The sequence below is a fragment of the Balaenoptera physalus genome, assembly GCF_965194825.1.
Source record: "Balaenoptera physalus genome assembly, chromosome: 10".
NCBI lineage: Eukaryota > Metazoa > Chordata > Mammalia > Artiodactyla > Balaenopteridae > Balaenoptera > Balaenoptera physalus.
Genome location: NC_138889.1, coordinates 28,759,674 through 28,771,793, shown reverse-complemented (window position 1 = coordinate 28,771,793; position 12,120 = coordinate 28,759,674). Strand labels below are relative to the sequence as shown.

At 37.6% G+C, this 12,120-nt stretch overlaps 1 protein-coding gene across 2 annotated transcripts in view; it reads left to right on the top strand.

Annotated features, from left to right (window-relative positions):
- Nucleotides 1–12,120, top strand: part of GUCY1A2 (guanylate cyclase 1 soluble subunit alpha 2) — a 413,705-nt gene that overhangs the window by 293,249 nt on the left and 108,336 nt on the right. The window contains exon 7 of one of the 2 annotated variants that reach the window (XM_082409922.1): nt 3,748–6,210. The exons of the other annotated variant lie outside the window; for it this stretch is intronic. Within the exon in view, the coding sequence (XP_082266048.1) occupies nt 3,748–3,765 (18 nt within the window). The 3' untranslated portion in view covers nt 3,766–6,210. Of the gene's footprint in view, nt 1–3,747; nt 6,211–12,120 lie in introns of those variants that run through there. 2 annotated transcript variants of the gene reach the window in all.

Genomic DNA, 12,120 nt, shown 5'->3' with positions numbered 1-12,120 from the left:
TCAGGAGTGAGAATGGAGAGTGAGACAAAGAGGAAAGGACAATGTAAAGTTACATTTTCAAGGTCACATCCTGTGAGCAATGCGGACTTGATGCTGCTGGGATTTCTCATAGGAGACATAAAGAATGCCTCTTAACGTCTTTGTCCAGGAGAAGGCAGGCAAGAATATTTATCCACTTGTTCTGACCTAAAGTGTTGAATATTGCCCTAAGGTCATTAACTCCCTCTCACTAACTCACCCCAGTGGACTCCACAGGATTAGAAAAACTCCAGGGTAAAAAAGTGAAAACAACAACAACAAAAACATTAATGTGCTTGAGGCAAAAACTTATCAATACAGAGTGAGTCTAAGAGCTTCTAGAACTGTCCACCACAACTATGGCTGAACTCACAGGCTCAGGAGCTGCAAAGTGGAACAGCCAAAGGATTTGACAGGCATGGGACATTTAACATGATTGATTTCACAGCACAAATGAAAACTTGACACCCAAATATCACCTAAAACATTAGACTTCAAATATTTTTTCTTATGAACAATAGTAAGAAAAAATTATATCATGATTCTACTAGGCATACAGAGACAAAAATTTATGAAACAATATTTACCCTTGCTGTGTACAAAGCAATCTGATATTTTCTATTCTATACTATGCTGTGTTATTCTGCTTTGTTCTTTTTAATTAAAAAAATTATGTTCATAACTCCCTAAATTAATTTCAAAACTCATGGCTTGGAACACTGGCTGAAAAGATAAACTAATTTACTGAGAAGTTAAAATATAGCATATTAATATAATTAAAATCACATGACCTGCAGCCATATACAGTGAAATTTTTAAAAATAAAGGTTATAATATCAAGGTCAATTAAAAGAGAGTAGACGGAATTGTTTAAAAAATTAGAAAATAGGGTTACTTGGGTTCATGTTCCATGGTTCTGAATTTCATCTGTCAGTGTTTCAGAATCTATAAATGGGTAAAGAACATCTAGCTCCCTAAGAGATCAAGCAGGGTGGAGACACAGAAGGGCTGAATAATGAGGTGCTGTGTCTCCTCTTTTTCCCTCAGCTTCTTTGTTTCCTGCTGTCCCAATTCATGTATGTACAGTCAGGAGACTTAGTGTATACATTCTGCATATGTACATGCATATATACACAGCCAGCTCTGTATTGCTCTATAGAGCTGACTAGTGTTATTATCTCAGGATCCTTTTGCATTTTATGTTTGTTTCAGGTTTATTGTTTTGACAGTTGTCATTTTTAGGTATATTTTCTCCTTTCATAGGAAAAGGGCTTTAGTCTGCTAATAGCAGAGCTCTATTATCATAATTACCTTTTAAAAAAGAGAAAGTTGCCTCCAATTTTTATACTCTGAAGTTTTAACATAATAATTTAACCACCCACCTTACCATCAAAATCAAAAAAAAAATTAACTACTTTAATATTTTTTATTTCTTCATTTTCTTTGGAGGAAATGAGAGTTTAAGAATCTGGGAAATTCTACCAAGCCTCTCTAAGCTTTGGTTGACTCTCCTACCATCAGCTATTGTCACTGCCACAAGAATCCACAGCGCTGTTGTTTTAATTCTAATATTCTAATAAGAGAATATTAGAATATTAACATTCTAATAAAAGGGTACTGTTAAAGTTTAAGGGTAAGTGAACAAGTAAGGGGATGCTGGTGTATGCAGCCCTTCCTGGGAACCACCACCCTAACCCTAGCACTTTTGTAAACTTTACTCATGGGAAAGATAACACACGTACACACACACACACACACACCACTAAATCTACAGGTCACCTATCAGTATTAAGATCTCACAAAATCCCAGTTCTAATTTATTATTTTCCGATTGCTGGAGGAAAAAAACAAAACCAATCAAACAAACAAACACAAACAAACAAACCAAAAAAGGGTTTGGTAGCAGGGGTGTTACGAAACTCAAGTCCTGCTGCTTGCCACTGGAAAATCAACACCCGAGAAATGTAAATGTTGATAGAGGAAAGTTGCTTTTAATCAGAATGCCAAAATCTGGGGTGATGGTGGATTCAGTGTCCCCCAAAACCATCTCTGAAGATTCTGCTTGGCCATGAAAGTTTTTAAAGGGAAAAAGGGGAGTAATCTCCATTAATCACTGAGATAGGGGGTCATAGTTGTCACCATCCCCCACTGCGTGCAGGCTTCTGGATTTATAGTCATCTTTATTTAGATGCTATCTTGTTCACACAGTTTGTTCACACAGTTTTTTCATGAGAGTACTGAAGGGGAAGCTAGGGAAGAGATCTGGTCATTTGTTATGTACTTATTCTTCATTTCTACTTCTTTGATCTACAGAAAAAAACAAACATGTTAAGCAAGATATTGTGTGATCAAAAGATCTGAAAGGTGTGCTAAGGCCAGAGATCAGTAGAGCATGGGGGTACCGGATTTAAAAGTTAGTTATGTCGACTGAAAACAAATGCGCAATATGGGATTTGTGAGTTAAGCTTTATTTGGGGCAAAATGAGGATTACAGCCCAGGAGACAGCATTTCAGATAGCTCTGAGAAACTGCTCCGTAGACGTAGGGGGGAAGGTCAGTATATATGTGATTTTGGTAAAGGGGGAGTACATGCAATCAAGCACACATTTTTTGCAGAAGGTTGCTGCTAGGCTCGTGGAGGTTACTGCTATTCACAAAGAGAAGACGTCACCATGAAAGATTTTAGTGCTTTTCTAGAGAGGAGATACAAGAATTGGGCTCATAAAGTCTTCTCCTGAAAATATCTAACTATCTGAAGGCCTATTCTGCCAGTTTCCCCAGAGCACAGAGTACCTCATTCCTGATCTCTACCCTGAACTCCTTTCAGGGGGTGTTGAAGGTCAGCAGTTGCAACAGTTCATAATGTAATCCTTGTAGAGGTAGATGGCAAGTGCAAATTTGTAGTTGGCAGTTACAATGTAGCTTTGCTTAAACTGACAAGAAAAGGAATTTCCTGCTGAGTGTGGTTCCCTGCAAAGAGCTACTTACAGGGGGAAAAAAACAAAACAAAAACGAAGTCATAGCCTTTCCTTTTGCCATATATTGCTGTATGTCTTCTACAACTGGATTCACAGCTGTTTCTAATAAGCACCTTTAGTGTTAATCCTTTGGTAGCTGTTGGCTTCTCCACATTACAATGGATCTTGTAGGATAGCAGTCTTAAAACTTATCTCATGTGATGTTACATGGGTGTCATATGAAATGAAATTTTGGTGATAAAGTAACTTTGGGAAGTGCCTACTACATGAGGATTTGCAAAACACTTTAAAGATTCTGAAAAGTTTCAAGGTTAAGAAATTCATTCAACTTTTTAACCCACTATTTCCCAGTATATTATATCATAAAACTTTTTTTGGTATTTGAAAGACAGTGATTATTTATTTGCACAACTCAGTTTGAAAAGAGGTTTCTAACTAGAGTGCCATTTAGTTACTTCCTAGGTGCCCAAACATTCTTTCTTTCTATGATGCTTTCTTTTCCTTCTAAGTTCCCTTGGAAAACTCTCTCATCTCTTCAGACAACAAACCTTCCTTTTCTGGATAATTTTGTAATAGGGAATAACAAATCTGGCTTTGATGTGTTTCTTTTACTTTATCCTTTGTATTCTATTGCTTCTGCTACAAGTTAATCACTAAAGGGATGTTGCCTATAGCTTAAAGTATACATAATGGCCTATCTCCTGGAACCCTGCCCCCCATGCCTGACTGTTAAACTAAAACCTTTGTTTAGTCACAGGAAACATCCTGACCCAGCCCACCTGGCTGCAGGAAAGAGGAAATTAACACATCCCCTCCCAGAGTCTGGCTGAAACCAGGAAATATTTGCAACAAGTTATGGCCTTTTTACTTTACCTCCTCACCTCTTTTTTCTGTAAAAGAAACTAGCATTCAGAGCCTGGCAAGATGGTTCTCTGGGACATCAGTCTGCCATCTTCTTGGACTCTCTGCTCTCCGAATAAAGTTGTTATCCCTTGTCTCCCAATTCATTGGCCTGTTTTGAGGTAAGAAGTATGAACTTGGACTCAGTAACAATTTCTTTATTCCACCACCAACCTTAATTTCAGTGATGTTAGCTATAAACCACATAATAATGGTTGTTTGTATATGCAAATATTAAAATGTCACAGTATTGATTCTTGAGTCTTGTCTTTTATTTACTTTGACGTGTCTATTCAAGTTCCAGAGAGGTGAACTTCCTCTCTTCTTTCTGTTACCGAAATATCGGTTTCCCTGTGCACTGATGCCAAGCAGAAATACGGAGACAGAGATTTTGGAGGAAGAGAGAGATGGGTTTATTTTTCTGCCAGGCAGAAGGGAAGACACAGCAAGCTAGTGCCTCAAGAACTGTGCCCCTCTCCTTCGGGAATAGGAGAAGATTTTATATGTGGGGCTCGCAGTCCCAGGGTATATGATAAGGATCAAAGTAGTGAAGGTCTTTCTTCTTCCTGAATTATTTCAAGACAGTCATATTGGCCTGTGACCTTTTTTCTGAAATGCAAATGCTACAAAGGGTGATTTGCTACAAGGGAGGGCAGGATGTAATTCACATAGTGTTAAAGAGTAATCAGTTAGCTTTGTGAAGTACAAATCTAGTTACAGACACTACAGATTAGTAACAGTTAAAAAAAAAAAAAAACTAGGAGTGATTAACTCTTTCAGGCCAGGTTATGTTTCTTCTCTAGCCTGTTAACTGTTCCCTTTATTCTCCTTGTTCTCAGGAGAGGGAAAACTTCACTCTTATTTTTGCTGCAAAAAATTCCCCACTGCTAGTTCATTCCCTCCATATCAATGGAGGAAGGGAAACGGGAGTCATTCTTGTCTGGCTGAGGACAAAACCTCAGTTTTGCTCCACTTGACAGACACCAGCTGTCCGGCCCAGTGGCCCATCGATCTCCTATTTCATTTCCCACCTCCATCCAGCAGTGTTTGGATAGGTGTTACAGCCGAATGGAGTTGGGTACTGGAAGAGTGAGGAGTTTCACTTAGAAGGAGAAAATATAGAGATACATTTTGGTTATTACCTTACTTCCCTGATAATAAGCTTCATTCATTCATTAAAACATCATCATCATCACTTTATTAGTAAGAGTGCTAGCCGTTTGTTGAGTGTCTACTCCATTCCAAGCATTATGTTAGAGCATATGTCAATGTTAACTATTTTAGTTCTCACAGCAACCCCCCAAAATATGCCTTGCTTTCCTCACTTTATAAATAAAATAGGCTCAGTTAAAGGAAGTGATTTGCCCCAGTCACAGGGTAATATATGATAAAGCCAGAAATCGAACCTAGGTCATTTTAGCACAAAGCTTTTTCCCCCCCATTATGACCTGCTGCTCTCAATACTGATCATCTTTGAGGAGCAAGGTGCTCCCAGATTTCAGTGTCTTTCACTCATGGCTTCTACTTTATCAGTTCTGTGCCTGAACCTTTAGCCAGAGAGAAATTACTTTTATTCATGAACCTTAATACTGTGGCTATAGATGGAAACTCACCATGTGTTTCTCTAACAGATATTGATAATGACTGTCAAAATAATTGAAAATATACAATCTTGAAGACAAAGTCCTAATAAAAATGGTATAAATTGAAGTTACATTAGATAGTAAACATATTTGCTGGCCCCAAAATATACCCTTATGGCTGTAATTAGTGCAGAACCACGGTAGGATTTAAGGAATGCTTGAAGAATTTATTGGCAAGAGACAGAATGTGTTATCCAGGTGCAAGATGTCACAATGGCCATGAAGGGCCATAGTTGCAAATATAGTTTATTCTGAGAACAGCTGTGTTGCATATTAGGACAGTAATTACGTATGGTTAGTAATTATTTATTGGGTATCTATTGTGTACAGATGGATGAGTAGTTAAGAAGGAAGTATCCATTAGCTTTTGTTGCTATGGAATAAACACTGATTAATGTTCATGCCATATCATAAAAATAATTTTAATATTAAAATCTCAATGCACTGAAATAGTGATATGTAGCAACAAATGCTAATTACAATAAATATTTGATAGGATTTTATTGTTTAAAAATGAGATGCAATATAATGAGGGATATACTACAGTGTATTAAAATGGCTAATAAATTACTGTTTTTTAGAAGGTGAAAAGCAATTATACAAAACACTTCTCACTTCTTTTTAAGAGAGGGAAAGAGCATATTTGTGTGTGTGTGTGTGTGTATGTGTGTGTGTGTGTGTGTGTGTGTGTGTGTGTGTGTATACATTTCCCAAGAATTGTTGTGGTGTTTAGTAAGAGTCTTTTAAGTACAGGTGTCATTAAATAAAAATACAAGAGCTAAATAATTTTCAATATGAATATTGTATTCTAGTAACTTCTGGTCACACTTACTGTGAGCTATTTAAAAGGGGTAAAGCTATGCCATATAATTCAATCCTTCCTTCCTTTTTTAATATATTCTATTAACTCAGGGTGAACTTGACTCGTTTTTCTCTCTCCTAAATCTAGTAATTTTTTATTCTTTTCCTTAATTTTTAACAGTGTTTTATTAGCATTTTAAATAATTTCATGCAAAGCAATTTACATTCAGGAGCTTAAAAAAAAAACAAAATTTAGACAACATTTTTGGAAATGTTAAAGTGGAAGCATGATTTAAAATATAGCAGTTTAAGGACAAAGAGAAGTCATTCATTATCCACTTTTGACAATATAAGTGCCTATTGAAATATGGTTTTTGATGAAGTATATAATTAGCTGCTTTTCCATGGACATAAAATGAGTTCTGCCCCTATGCCCCACCTCATCATTCTGTGATGGCAAATTACAATTTTCAAATGTTAGGGAAGTCCTAGTAGCCTCTCTTTTCACTCATTCATATGGGTTCTCAGTTTCTCTTCAAACATCTCGTAAAACAAGCTCATTGTATGACATGACAAAGAAATCTTCCTGCTCATTACCTTTCATAAGCATGTCTTTCAAAAAAGCCTAAGAAAATGTAAGATCAAAGGCTAAGTATGGGGAAAGTGTACAAGATAAGGTTAAATTGTTCAAGTCAACAGTTCTGATAATTTAAAAAAAAAAAAACACATTTATTTTCATGAGCACACAGGAACATATTTGTTAAATGGAAATTTCCAAGGGGTCTCACACACTCCTCAACTTCCTTGTTTCCAGTTCCCTTTTCAATTCTGAGTGATAGCAAACTGTATTTCTTTCACTTAATGCAGTAATGGATGGAAGATAGATATACTCATAATTTAATAATGATGTATATTGTACATCCATGGTTTTCTTGTTAGTTTATTTCTAACCTAGTTTCTAAATTAGAACATGATTGGGGTGGATTCTTAAACTAGAGACTTACAAACTAGGTAAGATTTTATTTTCAGAATGGTATGTTAAACTCTGGATTTTTGTATCTGACTCTGCTCACGTTCATAAATTTGATTCATTTCGACAAACCTTTGCAGAATGCCTAGAATAGTGAAGTACACTCTTCTAGGAATTAGGTTCTCCATTCAAGATTCTGGCATATGCTATATTATGTGAAGAACTAAAGATTAAAAATATAATAGTAATGACTATCCCTGACCTCAATGGCTCACAAACTAGTGGGAGAAACAGACATACAAACACATGATTATATGTAAGTGTTGACTGAAAAAAAATGCACAACCTAAAAGTTGAGAATTGTGTTTTACTTGGCAGACTTTCTGAGGACTTCAAGTCCAGGAGGCAGCCTCTCAGAATATTTCTGAGGGACTGCTCCAAAGAGACAAGGGAAGAGCCAGGATATATCAGAGTTTTTGCATCAAAGACCAGGTAGTTGGAATATCAAAAGATGTTTTAAATTTTTAAAAATCTCAAGTTAAGAAATTTAGCATTTTTCTGTGTATGGGAAGATGCAAGGGTCTGGGCTCATTGAAATCATTCCTTTGATATGCACCTTAGCACCCTACATGGGCCAGTATCCTGTTCCGTCCTGCTCTGAGTCCCCTCAGGGTGCATCATTGAGGGTAGCTGCAGTGGCTGAGGACTGGGCAGCTGGCAGCCCATTTGTCTCCATCCTCCATCTCCATTCCGTCAGGGCTCACCATCAGGGTGGGTGTGGTGGCTTGATACCTACAACATGCTTTGTTTACTGATATGGCAGTCCACATTTTTCATTCACATAAGTGAAAAATAAGTATATTGAGAACATATGAAAGATTGAGGAGGACCCAACACAACAAGTAATCATGAAAAACACCAGCTTATTATTAATACAGAGTAAATGGAGGGTAATTAAGGACACAAAGTGAGACAGAAACCACATCGGAACACTTTGTGGTCAGGTTAAAGGATATGACTTTTTTCAACCAGGGAAAGGACTACTCTGGTAGATTTGTGGCTTATGAATTTGAAGGGACAAGCTCAGGAACAGAAAGATCAATTTGGAGGTTATTGTGGGGAGTCCTGTAAGAGATGATGCTAGCCTGAACTAAGGGAGCAGTATTAGGGGAGTTGGAGAAGGGTTCAAAAATACATATGAATCTGAATTGACAGAAATTATTATTTGATTAGATGAGGTACACGAAGGAACAAAAGACTACTTCCAGGATCCTAGCTTGGGTGGGTGCTCCTAGAGAGCAGTGTGATACTGTGACATTAACATGAACCTTTCAAAGATCAAAAGAACATATGTGTACTTTTATTTACTTTTTCTTATTATTAAAACCTAAGGAAAACTGTTAGGTTAACAGACAAATAGCAAACAAAACCAAAATTGGATCTTCATGAAAAGAGCACTCTGAAGTTCAGACTAGCTTAAATATCTCTTTACCTATTAAGAATTCATCCATTTGAAATTCTGTATGCCTGTTTTTTTCTGCATTTATTATTTGATTTTGTTGAATGTATTTCAGTAACAATATGAACTGTGATGAAGTAACACAAATGACACTCAGTGAAAGACAGTAATTGCTAAGTAAGTAATACTAAGTAGATATAGTAGAGTCATTCCTTTTTATCAAATAATAAATCTATTAGTCTGAGAGAAGAAAAATGAGCAGCCTTGTTACACATTCAAGTGTCATAATTTTATTCACACTTGTTGACTTAGCCATATGCACTATGTACAAATGAATACTATTCAAATTCATGAAACAGTTGTCTAGATTATGACCTAAAAGGATTCAGTGCACTTGATTGTGACATTTTATTTAATGGTAAAATCTATCATGTTTGTGGTAATTGCTTGTGTCTGTAAAATGAGGAGAGGTTACATGTATGTGTTGTCATTATCACCATCGTAAATTTTTTTTCTAAATATCTATATGTAGGTGGTGCTAGAAGTACCACTGTTTTGTTAAAAGCACTATATTTCTTTCCTTCCGAGTAATTTGACAAGGGTACAAAACTGATCACCTTTAATTTTGGTTCCTCAAATCCTCCTATTTCCAATACTTTCTCTGTTTTTACTAACAGAACACCATATCTGAGTCTTTGAAGCTCAATTTCTATAAATATTTTCTATTTTTCTTTTCTTCTCCCACTATAAACAATGCCTTGCCAATCTTTTTATTGCACTGCCTTTTCATTCAAAAAAATTATGAGTTCTCCCCCCTCATGTTCAAGCTCCTGAGCTGCACTGTTCTATATGGTAGCACCAGGCCACATGTTGCGAATGAGCACTTTAGATATGGCTATTCCAAACTGAGATGTGCTGTAAATGAAAAATACACACCAGATTTCAAAACACTTTCTATAAAATAAGACATATTAAAATCTCAATAGACAATTTTGCTGAACCAAGATGGTGGAGTAGAAGGACATGTTCTCACTGCCTCTTGTGAGAACACCAGAATCACAAGTAGCTGCTGGACAATCATCAACAGGAAGACACTGGAACTCACCAAAAAAGATACCCCACATCCAAAGACAAAGGAGAAGCCACAATGAGACAGGAGGAGGGGCACAATCACAGCAAAATCTAATCCCATAACTTCTGGTTGGGTGACACACAGACTGGAGAACACTTATACTACAGAAGTTCACCCACTGCAGTGAAAGTTCTGAGCCCCACGTCAGGCTTCCCAACCTGGGGGTCTGGCAATGGGAGGAGGAATTCCTAGAGAATCAGACTTTGAAGGCTAGTAGGAATTGATTGCAGGTCTTCGACAGGACTGGGGGAAACAGAGACTCCACTCTTGGAGGGCACACACAAAGTAGTGTGTGCAGTGGGACCCAGGGGAAGGAGCAGTGACCCCAGGGGAGACTGAACCAGACCTACCTGCTAGTGTTGGAGGGTCTCCTGCAGAGGCAGGGGGTGGCTGTGGCTCACCATGGGGACAAGGTCACTGGCAGCAGAAGTCCTGGGAAGTACTCCTTGGTGTGATCCCTCCCAGAGTCTGCCATTAGCACCAACAAAGAGCCCAGGTAGGCTCCAGTGTTGGGTTGCCTCAGGCCAAGCAACCAACAGGGAGGGAACCCAGCCCCACTCATCAGCAGTCAAGCAGATTAAAGTTTTACTGAGCTCTGCCCACCAGAGCAACAGTCAGCTCTACCCACCACCAGTCCCTCCTATCAGGAAAGCAGCACAAGCCTCTTAGATAGCCTCATCCACCAGAAGGCAGACAGCAGAAGCAAGAAGAACTACAATCCTGCAGCCTGTTGAAAAAAAAGCAGATTCACAGAAAGATAGGCAAGATGAAAAGGCAGAGGGCTATGTACCAGATGAAGGAACAAGATAAAACCCCAGAAAAACAACTCAATGAAGTGGAGATCAGCAACCTTCCAGAAAAAGAATTTAGAATAATGATAGTGAAGATAATCCAGGACCCTGAAAAAAGAATGGAGGCAAAGATCTAGAAGATGCAAGAAATGTTTAACAAAGAACTAGAAGAATTAAAGAAAAAACAAGCAAAGATGAACAATACAATAAGTGAAATGAAAACTACACTAGAAGGAATCAATAGCAGAATAACTGAGGCAGAAGAACGGATAAGTGACCTGGAAGACAGAATGGTGGAATTCACTGCTGTGGAACAGAAAAAAAAAAAAAAGAATGAAAAAAAATGAAGACAGCCTAAGAGACCTCGGGGACAACATTAAATGCAACAACATTCACATTATAGGGGTCCCAGAAGGAGAAGAGAGAGAGAAAGGACCAGAGAAAATATTTGCAGAGATTATAGTTGAAAACTTTCCTAACATGGGAAAGGAAATAGCCACCCAAGTCCAGGACGCGCAGCAAGTTCCATACAGGAGAAACCCAAGGAGAAACACACCGAGACACATAGTAATCAAATTGGCAAAAATTAAAGACACAGAAAAATTATTGAAAGCAGCAAGTGAAGAACGAAAAATAACATACAAGGGAACTCCCATAAGGTTAACAGCTAATTTCTCAGCAGAAACTCTATAAGACAGAAGGGAGTGGCATGATATACTTAAAGTAATGAAAGGGAAGAACCTACCACCGAGATTACTCTACCCGGCTAGGATCTCATTCAGATTCGATGGAATAAATAAAAGCTTTACAGACAAGCAAAAGCTAAGAGAATTCAGCACCACGAAACCAGCTCTACAACAAATGCTAAAGGAACTTCTTTAAGTGGTAAACACAAGAAAAGAAAAGGACCTACAAAAACAAACCCAAAACAATTAAAAATGGTCATAGGAACATACATATTGATAATTTCCTTAAACATGAATGCATTAAATGCTCCAACCAAAAGACACAGGCTTGCTGAATAGATACAAAAACAAGACACACAAATATGCTGTCTACAAGAGACCCACTTCATACCTAGGGAAACATACAGACTGAAAGTGAGGGGATGGAAAAAGATATTCCATGCAAATGGAAATCAAAAGAAAGCTGGAGTAGCTATACTCATATCAGATAAAATAGACTTTAACATAAAACATGTTACAAGAGACAAGGAAGGACACTATATAATGATCAAGGGATCAATCCAAGAAGAAGATATACCAATTATACGTATATATGCACCCAACATAGGAGCACCTCAATACATAAGGCAACTGCTAACAGCTATAAAAGAGGAAATCGACAGTAACACAATAATAGTGGGGGACTTGAACACCTCACTTACACCAATGGACAGATCATCCAAACAGAAAATTAATAAGGAAA